Below are 20071 nucleotides of genomic sequence, written 5' to 3'. Positions count from 1 at the left end.
CAAGAATCCAACTTAAAACTTTTTTTATTTGATAGGCTTGGACTAGTAAGAAGTAACACATTTCCTGATTTGAGAGAGTTTAGACTTTTGATTTGTAAAGTCCATATGTCTCAATGTTTAGGAAAATAGTATTAACAGTTGAAAATAATTATCCACTATAAAGGAAATCTTTGCGACCATGCTTTGGGAACCAGCTTTCCTTTCCAAAGAAGATTTCTGACAATAACCTCTTGAAAGATCTGAATTTAAAAAACATTTTCCAAACTATATGGCATGCCACTAGGAGGCAGTGTTAACATATAGTTTAATTCAAGAAGCACATCAATCTATTTTAAGGGAAGTGTAGTTAAATGCCACATTTTGTGTGGAGATAAGGTTTGCATAGGATTATTATGCTACATTCATTTTACACAATAATAGAGTAGTAAGTCTAATATGCATGAAAGCATTAAATAATAAACTGAGTTGAGACCATAAGAGAATTAGTAGACAACTTCATGCAAGAAATGGAGTTTATTTTGTAATCAACATTTTATTTTTACCTCGGCCATCTGTGTCTGAAAGTTGTGCGGCTTAAGTTTTGTCTGTACATTGGGAATGAAGAGTAGAATGAAAATTGTCTGTGCAATGGGAATGAAGAGTAGATTACAGACTGGTTTTTTTTCTTTCTTTTTTTTTTTTTAATAAAATCTTTTCTCCTTTAAATATTGCCACCTTCTTGAGTAAGGAAGACCGAAGAAGAATGAATGACTTTGAATTGTGGTGTTGGAGAAGAATATTTAACATTCTGTGGACAGAGAACATCAGAACAAACAAATCAATGCTGGACAAAGCGCAACCAGGATGCTCCTTAGAGACAAGGATGGTGAAACTTTGTCGCACATACATGTTATCAGAAGGGGACAGTCCATGGGAAAAGATGCTATTCTGGGAAAGGTAGAGGGTCAGAGAAAGAGAGGAAGACCCTCAATAAGGTAGATTGACACTGTGATTGTAACAATGGGCTCAAGCACATTGGAGAGCAGGAGGACGGTGCAGAATTGGGCAAGATTGAGACCTGTTGTTCATACGGTCGCAATGAGTTGTAGTCAACTCAAGGACACAAAGCAACAACTTCCTCCTTCAGTAAAATTCCAGAATACTTATAAAGGATATAGCATTTGCTACTTATTAGATGGAGAAATCAAGCAAAGCAGTTTCATTCTGGATTTAGCGAACCGTAGAATTAAAGAATCAAAGAAAACCAAGACAGTATTTTTTTTTAATAGCTAAAAAAAAAAAATACAATTTCAAAAAAAGGGCAAACCACATTCAGGAATGTTTCATAAGACAGTATATGAAGTTTTCCATGTGTTAAGGGTAGTCAAATTCATTCCGATCATGCATTTTTTGGACTGAGTCAGAGGAAAGTAGATACTAAATTGTCAGATTGAAAACATCACAGTTCTCAATGTAAGAAACCAAGTCAGAGTTTGGAAATTTTGATCATGAGAGTAATAAGCTAATTACTCTTTAGTTTGTGTTTGTCTGGTTGGTTTTATTTTTTAATTTGAAATATTTAAGTCAATTGAGTTTTGAGCAGGATAGCGGCTTCTACATATCAGTACATTGGTTTATATTTCTTGGAGGTAGAGAAAGGAGAGAGAGAAACCTAAACTCAGAAGGAGAAGTTTGGAATTTGGATAGTTATTGATTGCAAATGACCTTGATCTTTAGATAAGAATAAATGTTAAGTTACAGGAAAGCCACCATATCTGAAACAGCCAATAAGCAATGTTTTTAACACTGATTTATGAGGAGGAAATCAATGTGTCTTAATTAACATTGTTTTAATTAATGGAAGTGAACAGAAGGAATGGTCAAAGCAAATTGTTGTTTGCTTGTTTGTTTTCACTCTGGCTGGTGTTCAAAGGACTTAGAAAGCACTTTTGCACAGTGTTGTCTCTATGCCTTTCTGGTTGCTGAGTCATTTATGACAGGTCATGGTTAATTTTCCTTACAAACTAGACAACGTCTTCAAGCAGGATTAATGCCCAAAGGATTTTCTCCTGTCCAAATGCTTCATAAAATTACTGAAGGTTTACTTCTCAGCAAACTTCTTAAACATCCTTTTTAAATTGTCAAGTGCTATTTTACTTCTCCTTCCTTCATTCAAATGTACAGTCTGACATTAATACATGCATTGCTTTTGAAACCATGTTTCCCATATTTCCAGGGACTGTGGCCAAACAAAGAATTCACTAACATATATATTCGAACACCTGAAGATGTTCTGAAGCTATTGCGCAGACTTGAATTTCTGTTTTTCAAAGAGCTCTTTCAGCTGCTGGTTGGTCGTGGCCTCCCTCTGCTGCATCAGCTCGCTGGTTCCTTTGGTCACTCCCCAGTTATCAGGTTTGGACATGGAAGGGTTGTACGGCCTCCCAGAGGCAATCCGGAGATTCTCCCAGTATTCTTTCCGGGCCCTGCGTGAGCCAAACAAACCGGTGTTAGACCCCTCCCCTTGTACTGCTCTCTGGACGCTGTAGAGCTCGAAATATGCACGTGGAGCTATCTTTGTTTAGATGCTGAGAGGATGCCCACTGAAACACATTTAATTAGTGTGAATTAAAGCTTTTTCTCCTCAGAAGGTGTAAGTCTAATGTTACTTTGAATTTCTTTTTTGAACATGAACAGATGGGCCCCTGGTGGCAGGTGCACTACTTGTTGAGCTGCTAACTGAAAGGTTCAAACTTGCCCAGCTGCTCTGCGGCAGAAAGATAAGACACTCTGTTCCAATAAAGATTCGCAGATTCTGGAACACAGGAGAATTGATTCAATGGCAGTTGGGTTATTTTTTTGTTTTGTGTGTGGTTTTTCTGTTGTTGTTGTTGTTTGTTTTATAGTATTAAGAAACTAAGAACTGAAGACAGGAAGATTTTATAAGCACTTTACCTTCCTTCTCCAGACACACTTTCTTTTCTCTGTCCCCTGGAGCCAGCTGAGCCCATCTTTGTTGCTCTCCCACAAACCCTGTATCACTTGCTGCCGACTACAGAGTCTGTGTCATTCTCTTTTCTGTTTCCACCAACTCCCCCTAGTTCAGACCCAGTTAAGTATCTATTCTAGCAAAGTCTTATTCACATTTCCCTGCCACCACATTAAAACCCAAAAGACAGCAAATCCAAACGCACTGCTTTTGGGTCAATTCCAACTCACAGTGAACCTCTGGTGGGTTTCTGACGTGGTTAAACCTTTACAGGTGCAGAGTGTCTTATCTTTCTATGAAGCAGCTGGTGACTGTGAACTGCGAAGCTTTTGGATAGCAGTCCATCACAGCACATGCTTTTGCAACTCTAATCGTGCAATCTTGGGTAAGATGCCTCCAGACTCCTTTGGGGTGAAGTTGTACATGGCGCTCCTGAACATTATGCAAAAAGGCCTCCTCCTATATTTCTAAAGTATGTCTTCTATCAAAATTTGTCTCTAATTCTCTTAAATGCCTAACTTTTCTAACACACCACCCTCTTCTACCTCTCAGTGCCTTCCTGCAAGGCTGTTTCCTTTTATGCTGATGTAATTGATCATAATTCAGCTCAGGCATCACATTATTAGGGGGCCCCTCGTTAACACCACCCACCTGTCTTGGCCCCCACAGCAGGGCATGAGCTCTTGGCACCTGTGTTTCTCTTTATTCTTGAGTGTATGGGATTGCTTTGGACTTCTCCATTTATGCCTCTGCTTGCTGTATTGTTAGGCTCACTACCTTCCCAGTGGCCACTGGGTCTCAGTCAGGCTAGTTGTGTTCAGTTAGCATCTGTTCAAGGAGGGAAATCTCCATCTTCCCTCTAATGGATCCCTAGTTAGTATTCAAAACCAAGCTTTTCAAATATCTTCCTATTAGGCATAAATACTCAGGTCCTTTCTTAGAATTTTTGCCTATAAATCCTTGCATCTTCTAAAGCAGCTACTGCATTCTAATATGATGGTTTTCATATCCGTTTTCCCAAGTAGACTGCAAAATTCTCTGTGTCAGGGACCGCAGCTTTTCATTTCTGCATGTCTGGAGCCCTGCAAAATAACCTGACACGCAATATTTATGCTTGTTGATTATTTCTCTCTCACTAGAATCTAAGCTCTGTCTTGTTCACCACTGTGTTTTCAGCTCTGAAAATCATACTTAACATAGAAGAGCCACTTTCTCAATATCTGCTACATTTAAGTTTGGCTTTTTTCTTGACCATCAATGACATTCAATATTATCACACATCACACATTGTTAGGGGCCACTTGATCAACTCTAACTCACAGAGACCCTACGAACAACAGACAGAAACCTCACTCAAGGCTGTGCCACCCTCACAATCTCCGCCATGCCTAAGCCTGCAGTTGTGATCACTGTGTCGACTCCTCTTGTTGAGGGTCGTCTTTATCACTGACCCTCCGCTTCTCTGGTGGCTTAGTGGTAAAGAGTTTCACTGCCAACCCAAAGGCATGTGGTTCGCATCCCCCAGGTGCTTTCTCCCCGAGAGAAAGATGAACAAGCTCTTGACCTACAGCCGAAGTGACTTACAGCCTCTGAAACCCAGCAGAGAGCCAGATATCAGCTGGTTCCAACTTACTGGACCATCACAAAAATAATAGCTATTTTCCCCAGTATAATGTCTTTTTCTGAGGACTGATAACATGCCCAAAATATGTAAGGTAAGCTTCTCCATCCTTGTCTCTAAGGAGAACCCTGGTTACACTTGCTCCAAAGCCAATTTGTTCATTCTTTTGGCAGGCCGTGGGACTTCCAATACTCTTTGCCAGCATCACGGTTCAAAGGCATCATGGGGATGATCCTTTAACTAAGGCTTGAAATCACATTTCATTGGCACATCGTTTATGTTCTTTTATCTTAAAGCCTTTCTTAATAAATCATCCATAAGGATGTTTACTATGTATCTCTGAGAAACTGAAGAAGGGTAAGGAATTCTTCACCATCACGCAGTCTATTTGCTGCAGTCTTTGTCCTGGCCCCACTTGGAAAACCTCATAAGCTGCATGAGTTTGGGTTAGATAGTTTAAGAATACTCACCTTGCTCGAACCCAGGGTTTCGTGTGCATGTCCAAACCACTTCCCCAGCTGCCATGTTTTTCTGAAGCTGGTGGCAAAAATCCCCTTTCTGGGGCCAGCTCCTCGGCAATGGCTCGAATGTGGTAGGGCTCAAATCCACAACACCCACCAATGTACCGGACACCCAGATTATAGGCCTCTCTGGCATACTTTTGAATATCCCATCTGGTTGCAACTCTGGGTTCCAGACCTGTAATAAATGTTATTTTGCCTTGTGTTTTTTTACAAAAAGACATTAAATATAAATAGTTATAACAAGTATGTTGTTGTTATGTGCCATCAAGTCACCTGCAACTCATAGCAACCTTATGTACAACAAACAGCCTTAAACCCTTCTCTATCCTGTGCCAATCTCATTATCTCTGACACACCTACCCGCATTACCTAGTCACTGAATCAATCCATCTCATCCTCTCCTGCACTGTCCCTCCACCCTCCCAAGCATTACGTCCTTCTCCAAGCACTGGTCCCGCCTTGCAATATGTCCAAAGTATGTCAGACAAAGCTTCAGGATCCTTGCCTCCAACGAGTAGCCTGGTCTCACCTTTTCTAGGATGAACCTGTTTGTTCTCCTAGCAATCTGTGGTATATTCAATACTCTTCTCCAGCACCAAAGCTCAAAGGCATCAATTCTCCTTCTATTATCCCTAGTCATTGTCCAGCTTTCTGATGCATAGCAAGTAATTGCAAAGACTATGGTCTGGATCTTGTTTTAAATAACTAGGCACTTTATGGTTATAAATGCAGATGGGCTGGTATATGAGTTCTGAGAGTAGGCCACGAAAGACATGGTTTCTGATTTGCTTGCTTTTGGAACACTTATGTTGGGAGAAGCCATGTACAAGAGTATTCCAGCATCACTATGGAAAGGCCCTGGAATAAGAAACTGAGAGCGCCAGCTAATAACCAGCAAGAAACTGACACTGACTGGCCTACAGTCAGAGTTTGGAAGTGGAACCCCTAGTTCTCATGAGTCCTTCTATAAAAGACTATAGACTCAGCCAACGTGCGTGCTGTAGGTTTATCAGAGATCCTCAGCCCACGCTGCCCCACTAAGCTGCTCCCACCTGCCTGACCCACAGAAACGGTGAGGCAGTTTATTGTTTTAAGCCATTACGTTTTGTGGTAATTTGTTTTACACAGTAGATAACACAAATGTCTTGCTATTTTGCCAGAGTGATGATGCCATAATATCAATCTTCTTTATCAGTTCTCTGAAAGTCCCTATAGGATATTGCTGTTGTTATGTGCCATTGAGTCAGAACTTATTCACAGCTGACCCTCCATTGGGTTTTCAGAGGGGACAAATTGCAGAGGTGGAGACTGCCCGTCTTTTTCTCACAGAGCAACTGGTGGATTTGAATCACATGCTATTGGTTTGGCAGTGCAAGTTCTTACCACTAGGCTACCAGAGCTCCATTTATACATAAGAGCTGTAGAGAGGTCTTAGAATGGCATAGGAGCCTGGCCATGCTGGCCTCTCTGGTTTCGTTTTTCAAGATCGTCCTTTCCACTTTCCAAATATACTAAGAGAAGTCTTTGCCTCTAGCAAGTGTGTAAACCACTTCCTTAACAGCGTGTATTCAGTCTCTTCATTCACATTTCTTGTACAGTAATCCAACAATTACCTCTTCTCCTCATACCTGAAACTCTAGAAGACTATCTGAGCAAAATTTAAAACATGAGAAAACAACCTTGAAAATATTCTGCCCCAGTCTGTTTCCTCTATCCCTTACCAATGAGAAAATTAAGATACAAAGAAATGAAGAGACTTTTCTAAGGTCACAAAATTCAGCAACAAGACTGGAACTAGTACCCAAATATCTGCCAGATTAACCCATCCTTTTCGTCACCCTAAAGCTTATCTATTCAGATGTTGAGTCGTCCTTTTACACGTACGTTCAGAGGTTTTCTTTGCCCCATCCGTTTCCCTCAAGGTTGGTACAGGGAAAGAAATGAGGCCAAGACAAAAGGAGGCATCTGGAGCCCTGAGGGCAATTCGATGATGTAGTATGTAGAGAGATGCATTGCTAAGCCAAAGGTGATGCCTCTCTAGAGGTTCAAATCTACTAGCAGGTTTAAGGGAGAAGGATGGGCAACCCCCGCTTGAGCATTTGTAGCAAAAAACCCTGCTGAAGGGTTAGCTAAGTCATTTTAGACATGACAGCAGTGAGTTTTGAAGTGAGTTTGGTTTGCTTTTTGTTTCTTTTTTTTTGATGCAACTATTTCTAGACAATCACAAAAGCACTAAGACAACAGATGTATCACAAATTTTTTCATACAGAAAGATATTGAGACTGCTTATTAAAAGTGTGTCTTACCGAAGGGGAATTCTGGGAGGTCAATGAAGCCCTGTTTGCCACAGTCGGGGGTGTGGTAGGCCAAGGGCTGGGCCATGAGGTGGGCTTTCAGTCCTGCAGCCTGCAGGCCTTCTTTCATGAGTTTCACCGTTTGCAAACTAATGGTGGGGTCAAAATGGCAGTTCACACCAACGATGGAGGCTCCTGTGAATGGGAAGAACATTTTATGGCAGGAACACACTAGGTCCGGCTCCTCTCCCTTATTCAGGTGGCTTTTATTTGAAACAATGAATTGAAGATAGACCATTTGGTTCTCACCAACTCTAAATTAATTTTACCTTTGGACCAGGACAATTTACAACAGACAGAACTTACTTTCTCTGAAAAGGGCTTTAGTATAATTGAAGTGTCACTTATGCACATTTGACTGCCCAATTTTTTTTATTATTAATTTGTTGTTGTTGTTGTTGTTATGTGCCGTCGAGTCGTTTCCGACTCATAGCGACCCTATGCACAACAGCCCTAAACAACCCTGCTCTATCCTGCGCCAACCACACTGCCTCTGACACACCCATCCCGATTACCCCAGTCACTGAATCGATCCATCTCATAGAGGGTCTTCCCCTCCTGCGCTGTCCCTCCACCCTCCCAAGCATGATGTCCCTCTCCAAGGACCCGTCCCTCCTGGCAACATGTCCAAAGTATGTCAGACGAAGCCCCAGAACCTTGCCTCCAAGGAGTAGCTTGGTTTAATCCTCTCCAAGACAAATCTGTCTGTTTTCCTGGCAGTCCAGGGTACATTCAGTACCCTTCTCCAGCACCACAGCTCAAAAGCATCCACTCTCCTTCTGTCCTCCCTAGTCACTGTCCAACTCTCTGATGCATAACAAGCGATTGCAAAGACTATGGCCTGTATCAGGCACACCTTAGTCTCCAGAGAGACACTGTTGCTCCTGAGTACCTTTGAGAGGTCCCTAACAGCAGACTTTCCCATCGCGATACGCTTTTTGATTTCCTGACTGCTGGTGCCAAGAGTGTTGACTGTGGAGCCGAGAAAACTGAAGCTGTGAACACTCTCAATCTCTTCGTCATCCATCCTGATGCTGCCAATTGGTCCATTGGCGAGAATCTTTGTCTTCTTGATATTGAGCCTTAGTCCATACTGAAGGCTGCAGTCCTTGACCCTTCGTAGCAAGTGCATGAGGTCCTCCTCAGTTTCAGCAAGCAGGGTTGTGTCATCTGCATAACGGAGATTGTTAATAGACCTTCCACCAATCCTGATGCCACAATTCTCCTCATAGAGCCCAGCCTCTCCGATAATCTGCTCTGCATACATGTTGAAAAGGTATGGAGACAGGATGCATCCCTGGCGTACACCCTTCCCAATTTTGAACCATGCAGTGTTACCCTGCTCTGTTCTGACTACTGACTCTTGATCCAAGTACAGGTTTCGCATTAGCACAATTAAATGTTCTGGGATTCCCATTCTTCTCACAGTCAGCCACAGTTTGTTATGATCCACACAGTCAAATGCCTTTGCATAATCAATGAAACACAGATAGACATTCTTCTGGTATTCTCTGCTTTCAGCCAAGGCCATCTAACATCAGCAACAATATCCCTAGTACCACGACCCCTTCTAAACCCAGCCTGGACTTCCGGCAGTTCTGTGCTGATGTGCTGTTCTAATCGTTTTTGGATGATCTTCAGTAGAATCTTGCTTGCATGTGAAATCAATGACACTGTTCTGTAGTTTCCACACTCAGTTGGGTCACCTTTCTTTGGAATGGGAACAAATTAGTTTGTTTATTTTTCATTTCAGTGAACATCTACAGAGATTTTGGAATTCCATTCATTCATTGTTGTACCCTTCTCCCCGCACAAACCCCCCCCCCCCCGTTTGCTCCTCTCCTTGAAAAGCAAAAGAAAAACTCCCTCATTGGTACACAATCCCCCCCGCACCTCCCCAAACCCCACCCCCTACCCCCAAATATAATCCACTCTGCAATCCTCATTGCATACTCCCACGATAAAAATAATGCCCTAAAAGATAATACTTTTAGACTGCCCAATTTTTACACAAAATAAAAAAAATCATTATTAGAAAGGTTTCTTTTTAAAAAAATCTTCAGATTTTAGGAGTTAATTTCTCAAAGTTTGACATTATGTCACAAACAGAGTAATTTTTCAATATTCCCAGCTGCCAGAGTGCACCTATGGTTATCACACTACTTATTTGAGGTATAAATTAATGTTCTCTTTCTCCAGACCAATGTAAGCATAGCATTACACTTTTCGTGCACAGCAGAATATAGTTCAGGAAAAGGTTTAGCAGAAAACTGTCCTCTAGAAGGAATTTTGTGTTAAAAATGAGTATGTTTTGGGGGAAATAAACCCTTCAAAATCCTTGACTTCTGATACTGAAAATTGTTAACAGCCTATCCATCATTTTGGAAAGTTTCTCATTTACATTTTGGCCCTTCTAGAGTAAAAACTATACGGGATAGTCTTCAGCAAACTTTCCTGTAAAATCTGTCATTTTGAAGTTTGATTAGTGAGAACAAAATGCTTTAGAGGCCTCATTTTTGTTTTCCACCCTGAAACTCTCTTCATAGTCATTATATCCTCAATTATATTTGGATCAAAGATGATTTATCAACGTCATCATGTACATGATTTTGAAAGTTTCTTTCCCTAGAAGGTGTGTGGAAGCAAATGGCATTTCTTATTCTTTTACTCCATCTTCTCAAAGTGCAATGAGTTTCCATATGCGACTTTTTTCTTGATAGATTTGATTCATTGTGTAAGATTTTGTATCTTGAATAAAGAAGCACCAAGAATATCTTTCTCATGTGGAACAGGTGGTGGGTTTGAATTTCTGCTTGGTTTAGCAGCTGAATGCTTACCCACTGCACCACCAGTTTTCCTTAGGAAAACCCTCTCTGGCACTTCTGCTTTGTCATATGTTGTTGCTGTTATGTGTTGTCGAGTCACCTGCAACTCATAGTAATCCTATGTACAACAGCCCTAAACCTTGCTTTATCCTGAGCCAATCTTATTGTCTCCGATATACCTACCCCCATTACTCCAGTGACTGAATCAATCCATTTCATCGAGGGTCCTCCCCTCCTGCGCTGTCCCTCTACCCTTCCAAGAATAATGTGCCTCTCTAAGGACTGGTTCCTCCTTGCAACATGCCCAAAGTATTTCAGATAGAGCTTCAGAATTCTTTCCTCCAAGGAGCAGCCTGGTTTCACTCTCTCCAGGATGAAACTGTTTGTTCTCTTAGCACTTCTTGGTATATTCAATTCTCCTCTTCAGCATCACAGCTCAAAGGCATCAATTCTCCTTCTATTGTCCATAGTCATTGTCCAGCTTTCTGAAGCATAGCAAGTAATGGCAAAGACCATGGCCTGGATCAGTTGCACCTTAGTATCCAGGCTGACACCTTTACTCTTCAGTACTCTGGAGAGGTCCCTGACTGCTTAGTTTTCCAATGCAATTAATCTTTTGATTTTCTGGCTGCTGGTACCAAGTGTGTTGATTGTGGAGCTAAGCAAACTAAAGCTGTTAATACTATCAATCTCTTCACCATATATCATGATGCTACCAATCAGCCCAGTGGTGAGAATCTTTGTCTTCTTGATATTGAACCTCAATTCATATTGAAGGCTTGACCTTCAAGCCTTGACCTACTGAATGAAGCAAGTGCTCCAGGTCCTCCTCAGTTTCAGAAAACAAGATTGTGTCATCTACATAACGTAGGTTGTTGATGAGTCTTCCTTCAATCCTGATGCCACATTCCTCCTCATAGAGCCCAGCTTCCCGGATGATCTGTTCTGCATATAGATTGAAAAGGTATGGAGATAGGACACATCCCTGGCATACGGTCTTCCAGATTTTACACCATGCAGTGTTTCCAAAGCAAAGGGGGGGGGGATAAAGAAATTAAGGAGCTGAACAGAAGATTTTAAAAGGCATTGTGGGAAGACAAAGCAAAGTATTATAATGAAATGTGAAAAGAGCTAGAGTCAGAAAATCAAAGGGGCCAAACTCCCTCAGCATTTCTAAAGCTGAAGGAATTTAAGAACAAATTCAAACCTCGAGTTGCAATGCTTAAGGATGTTATGGGCAGAATACTGAATGACCCAGGAAGCATTAAAAAATCATAGAAGGAGTATACAGAGTCACTGTACCAAAAGGAATTGGCTGACACAGAAGAATTTAATGAAGCAACATATGAGCAAGAGTCTGTGGTGATGAAAAAAGAAGTTCAAGCTGCTCTGAAGGAATTGGCAAATAACAAGGCTCCAGTAATTGATGGCATACCAATTGACATATTTCAACAGAAACTGCCCTGGATATACTCACTAAGTTGTCCCACGAAATCTAGAAATCTGAAGGACAATCACCTGGCCAACTGACTAGAAGAGTTCTATATTTATTCTCATTCCAATAAAAAAGTGACCCGACAGAGTGCAGAAATTATTGAACAATATCATTAATATCACATGCAAGCAAGATCTTGCTACAAATTATCCAACAACGACTGGGACAGCATATTAACAGAGAACTGCCAAATGTGCAGGATGGGCTTAGAAGAGATCGTGTTACTAGGGATATTATAACTAATGTTAGATGGATCTTGGCTGAAAGCAGGGAATACCAGAGGAAATTCTGTGTTGCATTGACTAAAGAAAGGCATTTGACTGTGTGGATCAAAAAAAAACTGTGGCTGACTCTGAGAAGAATGGGGATCCCAGAATACTTGATTGTGCTTATGCAAAACTTTGTCATATGAGGTCTCTTTAAATCTGAATCAGTTCTGCTAACAATGATGACAACCACAACAGCACTGGATGGTAGGTACAGGGAACTTGGAGCTGAATTAGATGGCCAAAAATCAGACAGAGCTCCCACATGGGAGACGAGCATTTTACCACTGAACCACCACTGCTCCCGTATAAATAGAGTAAAGCAATAGAAAACACTAGGGATGATGAGGGAAGAATTAGATACAATTGTTGCCAGTGGGCAGTTGTGATGAGGACTGTCTCTTCTGATCTTCATGAGAGGAAACATCTTGGCTTTTCTCCCCTATGATAATTTCCATACAAATACTATTATTGTTATTATTGTTAAGTGACATCGAGTCAAATACAACTCCTAGTGTCCCTGTAAGCCACAGATCTGAAGCTGGCCTTATCCTGTTCAATTCTCATGCTCAAGCCCATTGTTACAGGCCTTGTGTCAATCCATCTTGTTGCATCTTCCTCTCTTTCTCTGATTCTTTACCTATTCCAGCATGATGTCTTGTTCCAAGGACTGATCTGAAGATTCATCAACAACCTATGTTCTGCAGATGACATTGAAAATTGAGGAGGACCTGAAGCGCTTGCTGCAGAAAGTCAAGGACTACAGCCTTCACTATGGATTGAAACTCAACATCAAGAAAACAAAAATTCTTACCATTGGGTCAATTGGCAGAGCAGACAACTTGCCCACTATATATAAGACAAAATTTCATCATCCTTGTCAGAAAGGAGCACCCTGGTTACAGTTCCTCTAACTAAAATAGACTTGTTTGCCTTTTGGCAGCTCATGGTATATTCACTACTCTTTGGAAACATCACAATTAAAACATGTAGCCTCTTCTTGTGTCATCCTTATTCACTGTCTAACTTCCAGATGCATAAGAAGCAATTGAAATATTGCTTGGATTAGCTGCACCTTAGTCTTTCAACTGACATCGTTGCTCTTCAGCACTTTGAGGAGATCCTTGATAGCTTATTTCCCCAATGTAACATGTCTTTTGATTTCTTGACTGTCATTGGTAGTGATTATGGATCCAAAGAAAATGAAGTAATTTCATCTCAAGATTCAAATAATTTCTTTTTAATGAAGAGCATGAAATGACTTTTTTTTAAGATTAGAAATTGGAGATAAATTAGTAATCAAACGGTCAATCAAGATCTCCCTATTACACAGAATGAGTCAGTCTTCTCCACTGATGGTGAGCTATTACTCTCTGGTTTAAAATGAGGCTACTTTGAGAAAAGTCCAAGTCTTCCCTAATTTAAGTAAAATCAATATTGAGGATGAAACTTATATAAAAAGATAAATTAGATGGTTACCACTTCCCACCAAAGAATTGCTTGATTTATTCTACCAATTACAAAAAGCAAAGCGCAAAAAGTTTGTCAATAAGGATAATGAATTTTAAATTTAACAGGTTATTAACATCTAAAGGTAAGTTGCTGTTGTTGTTTTTAAATGTTTGCTAATGCTCCTAAGGAATAAAATGTTCTGTTTTAGTAAAATATTCCCATTTCTAGGTATAAACCTCTAGTATAGGCCTGGTTGCATGTATTTGCTTGTGTGTGTGCACATGCACACACATTTTATTTTTAATATTCTTTTTGAGATTCAATAATGTTAACAGCAATATTCCTGAAGAAGTAAATTAGTGGTTTTACTGTTAATAAAAGCATGCACTCACTTGCAAATGAATGTTCTTCTATAAGCCATTTAAAAAGATTCAATAATTACAAGCCCAAATAGAACAGAATCTCCCATCACCTGCTTTAACAAGCCGCACTGCACACTGGCCGGGGGATATCCCATGCAGATCTCCTTCTGGTCCTATGCACATGGTAGCTGCCACTGGTTTACCAGATGCTTTCAGTGCCTCAACTGCCCACACAGCTTCTTCCACGTGTTCAAAATACTGAAATAAATTAAGTGTGGGATACTTTTAATATAACTTCTCACAAAATAATTTGAAAACATAGCATATTGTTTTAACAACTTAATTATCACAGTTACTGTTGGCATTATGTGCAGTTGGAATTGAGTCACAGCAGACCCTCTAGTGGGTTTTCCCCAGTAAATCTCACAGGAGGAGTCTGCCCATCTTACGTTCACAGAATAATAGCTGGTAGACTCTGGGTTGGCAGTGCACTAGGCCACCAGATCACCCTAATGATCACCAGATGGGTGGTTTTAAAAATCTGAAGTGTGACACATCACTTAGTGTTTTTAAAACGAAGGAAACCTTTAAGTATGACTTCTTACTGCGAGCTATAGCTAAAAAAGTTTGAAAAATACAATTATTAGAGTCACTTCGAAAAATATTTTAAAAAATATTTATGTTCTGACAACAATAGCAATGTTCAATAAGATGGAAAACAAAAAAGGATGGTGAGGTTGTGGAGAGACCAAAACTCTCATACACTCTTGGTGGGAATGGAAAATGGATTAACTAGGTTGGCATTTCCTTCAAAAGTTGGGAGTAGAAATACCATTTGATCCAGCAATCCCACTGTTGTTGTTGTTGAGTACAACTGAGTTGGACCCAACCCATAGCTGCCTCTCCAGAGGGTTTTCAGACACAGTTAATCCTGTAGAGGGAGATTGCCCTTCCTCTCCTGCAGAGCAGCTGGTGGTTTAGAACTACGTGTCTTCAGGATTGCAGTGCAGTTTCTTACCACTAGGCCATCAGAGCTCCCTAGCAATCTCACTACTAGATATATACACCAGAGAAAAAGGGCTGTGACATGAACAAACAGACGTACCCTCATATTTATTGCAGCCTTATCTATAACAGCAAACAGATGGAAATACCATAAGTATAAATGGACAAATGGCTTCAGAGATTATGGTACATTTGCACTGGAGTACTGTTGCTGTTACTGTTAAGTTGACTTCAACTCATAGGGACGCTATGAACAATAGATCTGAACTTTGCCCTATCCTGTACCATCTTCATGATCTCAGATATGCTTGAGCTCATTTTTACAGTCACGGCATCAATCCATCTTGTTGAGGGTCTTCCTCTCTTTCTCTGACCCTTCACATTTCCTACCATATCTGGACTCAGCACTATGTTGTACTGTTTACATTAAAAAACAACAATGCATTCACAGATCACTGCATAACATGGATGAACCCAGAGAAAATTATGCTGAGTGAAATGAGACAGTCATAAAAGTATAAATATTTCATAATACCACTATTATAAGAAACTGAGAAAAGCTTTACACACAGGTATTATTCTTCATAGAAAACAGGGATGAGAAGGGAAGGAGAGGGGAATAAAAACTAGTAAATAGATAACAGACCATGTTAAGATGGGTGAAGGGAAAGGCAAAATACAATACAGAGATGATGATGAGTACACCATCACTAAAGGAAGTGGACTCAGAGACAGACAAGGATGAATAGAAATCAGAGTTACAAGAAGTGGGAAAAGGACAATCATTTTGTGGGAGTTGAAAGTAATGTTGTAGGACAAAACGAGTATGAATGCTTAAATGAAAACATTGCTTTGTAAACTTTCAACCACATCACAAGTTTTTAAAAGAACCAATTCCTTTTGATTATTGCCAGTTGCTCTGCAGGACAAAGACGGGCAATCTCCTGTGTGATTAACTGCCCCTGAAAATCCACTGGAGGGTCAGGTAGGGGTCAGTTCTGACGTGATGGTACTCAAAACAATACAATTATGATTACCAGTCATGACTGCTACTTCACCATTCACACTTTTATAACAGCAAGAGAATGGAAAAGGTATGAAGCATGCTCGTCTTATCTTTGATGGTCATGTTTACCTCTGCAATCAGGAAGTCCACATTCTTCTTCATAAAGATCTCTAACTGTTGCTGAAATATTTTCTTGACTTCGCCTTCACTTTTGCAGCTCAGGTATGATGGTGTCTGACTCACACCTCCTGCCACAAGAGCGTCCCCCTCGTCAGCCACTTGCCGGGCAATGTCACAAGCAGCTTCATTGACTTTCTGTCCCTAGAGTGAGTTAACATATGATATACCAAATTTTTCTCTTGAAATAGAAAAAACATTATTATTCAAACACTCATATCGTAATTGTATCTACAATAGTGATTTTATTCCAGAAAATGATCATTGTTGACTATGTCAATATTTGCTGAATTGAGTAGTTTGAAAAGACAATAACAGTGCTATAAATAAGAAATGCAATTGTAGTACTTAGGGCATTATGTTACACTGTAGATCTGTGAGAAGGTTAATATTGCCACATGAAGGGATTCAGTGTCTTCTGATACCTAAGCTATACTTAGAACAATTTCCAATATCAAACAGTGAGGATAATTATGACTTATTTATATGCTTAGGAATATTGAAATTACCACTGAATTCAATAATTTTGCTATTTTCTTAATACTTAAATGCATAAGTAAAACTCACTCATAATAAGTAAGATGTTTTGGTTTTGTAATGATCTCACGTTAAAAATTAACTCTACAAGCCAGAAAGACAAAGGGAATTTTTGAAGTTTCTTTTCAGAGATGAAAAAAATTAACAACAACAACAAAAATGAAAACAGTGCAAGCACATGCTTTGTAATGATGATTCCTTCAGCAAAAACAAAGATAGGGAGACTCATTAATCACTAAACACTTCTTTAGGATGCTTCATTAAATGCTCTTCTGTTAACTTTGGAGACTTCTGCTTAAAACCTAAGGGTGTTCTTTATACACATCTCATTTCTGTATTATTTACCAAACCTGCTCCTCTTAGAGATGTACTTACGGATATTTTTTCTGCAACATAGTTCCCCCTGTTCTCCAGCTTGTCCTCACTCGCATAAAACGTGAAGGTCTGCATGACATTTGATCCAGCTCTGAGGAACTCTCGGTGAAGCTGGCGGACTGGGAGAGTGAGGGAGGAAAGGCATGACTCTCTACCAGCTTATTCACTCACAAGGCTTTCAAAAGACTCACCCATAAACATGAAAACAATTGCTTATTTGATACAGTTTATGCTTGTTTGATGCATTTTTGGGGTTGAAGTGAAGTGGACCTGAGGCCTTACAGCAACTTCCCCAAACTTGCTGTAACTGAGCAGATGGTGGTTGAAAGGAATGTTTACATTCTTGTATTGACTGTATTTGTGGAGGGCATTCATGTCTTATCCTTGGAGAAACTGACAACTCATCACAGGACGAGAGACTACAATGATGCATGGTTCAGACATGCAGCAAGAAAGATTCTTCTACTGTAAGTGGGTGTGAAGGTATGAGGGTTGTCCCACAGAGAAGGAATCATGTGAGTTGCGCTTTGAAGAATTCCATGTTATTGCCAGGAAAAGAAGCCAGAGGGTAGTGATGGCGGTGATGGTGGTGCTGGTGGTGCTGGTGGTGCTGGTGGTGGTATATGTCCTGCAGAGGGACCAGGTTCAGCAAAGACATGTAGGTGGGAGCATGGTAATTAATGGGAGAGTGACAAGTAGTCTGAGAGGCTGGAGTTGAGGTTAAGCTTAAATGGTGGGAATGGAGATGGAAAGGCAGTTTGCTAGGAACCTCTGCAGGACAATAAAAATTCTATCTATCAGTTAGAAAATGAAAAGTGAATTAGAAGAGTAAAAACATTAGATGTAAAGGAAATGAAATTTCAGATGCACAGGAAGTAATAATAATAATAATAATAATAATAATAATCAGCAACAACTTAACACAAAACAACCCCATGGTCCAAGAATTAATCTTCATTACTTCTTGAAGAATTTGGAGATTCCAGAAGAAAAAATAGAGCTCTATATACCTAAATAAGCTCAAAATGCTCAAGAAACAAGAGACCAAGAGATAGAATAAGCTGTTTCTGTATCAACAAAATAGAAGAAAATCAGTATCAGAGCAGATTCTCTTGAATTCCTCTAATGTGTAACTTAAAGTCGTTAACAAAACTGAAACTCGCTGTTTGAACAACAGTGGTACCTCCTTTGCTTGGCAGTCTGGGCAAAGGCAGAACACCATTAGTGGTAGCTTTGTTCAGGAATCTTTTATACAGAGCTGAACAATAAGCTGACCTTAACGCCCCGCCCCATAGATGTAGTTGAAACCTTCACTCCATGATCTTCATTGATTATTCCATTAAGTGTCTTAAAGCCTTTTGATGCTATAATTCTTAAGCTAAGATTTATTTTATAATCACCTGGGGGGGGCAATTATTAGAAATAGACCTCTGAAACCCTCACAGACTTAATGAAGTGTCTGGAAGTCAGGTCTATGAACCTATATTTTTAATAAACTCTGCTAGTCAAACAGAAACTTGAGAAGCACTATTGTTTTAGCTTCCCCAGGGCCTACTAATCTAATTTTTTTTCTTTAAGGGTACAACACACAATTATTTCTATTTTTATTTGGAAATATAATGGTTGTGTGCATTTGCTGGACTTCCTGAAATGAGTATAGTTCTTTTACTATGCATATGAATTAGGGTTATGATTTGCATCATGAATACATTCATGTACTTCTCTAGCAGAAACAGATTGAGACAAACAATAATATTATCAAGAGAAAAAAACAACTCAGCTCAAGAATACAATAGTTAATGCATAGATGCTTTAACATGGACCAGATACTACTTTAATCACTTTACATACAAATAACTATTTTAATCTTCAGAGAGCTGTGGTGGCTTAGTAGTAAGGATTTGCGCTACCAATCCGAAGGTACGTGGTTCAAATACACCAGCAACTCTGGAGGAGAAAGATGAACAATTTCTTCCAGCGGAATTTAATGACTGAAAATCTGCTGGAGGGTTGGTCAGCTATGAGTCCTTCTGACTTGAAAGTACATAATAACAATTTAACCTTTAAAACAGATTTAGGAAGTCCATGCTACTATTATTCTTAAAGAACAAAAAACTGAGGGTCCAGAGAAGCAGGGCAATTTCGTCAAGGTCACATAGCCTAGTGGATGACAGGATTTGATTGAAGCAGTCTGGTTCCAAGGTGCATATATATATCACCTCAAAACTCTGCCGTAAAAAAGTAAAAAGAAAACAAACAAACAAACAAAACAACAACTCTGCTGTCTCTCAGCCTGTTTATGGGTTTTGTTAGTTTCCAACCTTTATCATGATTCAATTGAAATATAGTTTTCTTTAATAAACATAGGATAAACTGCTCATTTTGTGTAATATTTACTACAGCAAATTTCATCTGAAAGACTCAAATTCTTCCTTAAAGGTATTTTACATAGTGATATAAGCCACCTCACTTCCAAGCTCTTATTTCGGGCATTTCTGCTTTAATTCCTGACATCTACCAGTCAGAGGAACACCATTTAAAACAAAGCCTACAAGTTTGAATGGCCTCAGTGACCAAGGGACAGGGACCAGTGAGTAGGTAAATAACAACAAAGAGGACTGTTCCATTAACCCGTGACTCTATATTTATATGCATAACATAGGGTCTAACAAGAAACAATAAATATTTGGAAGATTTATGCTGAATACAAGAGTTTGGTGCTGTGCTTGCTTCTGTTCCTGGGCCAGCGTTAACTGCATTTTTAGGAGAACTTAGACTGGATCTGCACCAACCTGCCTCTGGGTGTTCCACAGCAGCTTCTGGGGTCCACGGTCCCGCCTTCACATAGCCTCTCTTCTCCAGAGCGAAGACAAACCCTCCATCTCCAATCACAACCTCTCCAGCATTTAAACGTTCTAGAATGCCCTAAAATGACATGTAGTAAATAGTAAATGTGGTAGGGGATAAGTTATTTGAGTTTGTACAACAATTTTCTGGTGGTTTGTTGTGGGTTTTGAAAATATTTTTTCCTGAATGGGGAGGCTGAAGAAAATGTTCTAAAACGGAGTTGAGATGACAGCTACAGAACTCTGTAAATATATGAA

General features: G+C 39.9%; 1 protein-coding gene across 1 annotated transcript in view; it reads right to left on the bottom strand.

Annotated features, from left to right (window-relative positions):
* Positions 1-2278: 2278 nt before the first annotated feature.
* BHMT (betaine--homocysteine S-methyltransferase) overlaps positions 2279-20071 on the bottom strand; it is a 22950-nt gene continuing 5157 nt past the window's right edge. The window contains exons 2-8 of the mRNA XM_006889845.1: positions 19760-19892; positions 16968-17086; positions 16008-16199; positions 13978-14125; positions 7420-7602; positions 5060-5288; positions 2279-2465 (exon numbers count right to left, since the gene is read on the bottom strand). Of these exons, the coding sequence (XP_006889907.1) occupies positions 2279-2465; positions 5060-5288; positions 7420-7602; positions 13978-14125; positions 16008-16199; positions 16968-17086; positions 19760-19892 (1191 nt within the window). The remainder of the gene's footprint in view (positions 2466-5059; positions 5289-7419; positions 7603-13977; positions 14126-16007; positions 16200-16967; positions 17087-19759; positions 19893-20071) is intronic.

This window comes from Elephantulus edwardii, unplaced genomic scaffold (genome assembly GCF_000299155.1).
Source record: "Elephantulus edwardii isolate Elephantulus edwardi_28Jun2011 unplaced genomic scaffold, EleEdw1.0 scaffold00082, whole genome shotgun sequence".
Taxonomy (NCBI): Eukaryota; Metazoa; Chordata; class Mammalia; order Macroscelidea; family Macroscelididae; genus Elephantulus; species Elephantulus edwardii.
The sequence above is the reverse complement of the archived record's forward strand: the minus strand, read 5'-3'. Positions and strand labels throughout refer to the sequence as shown.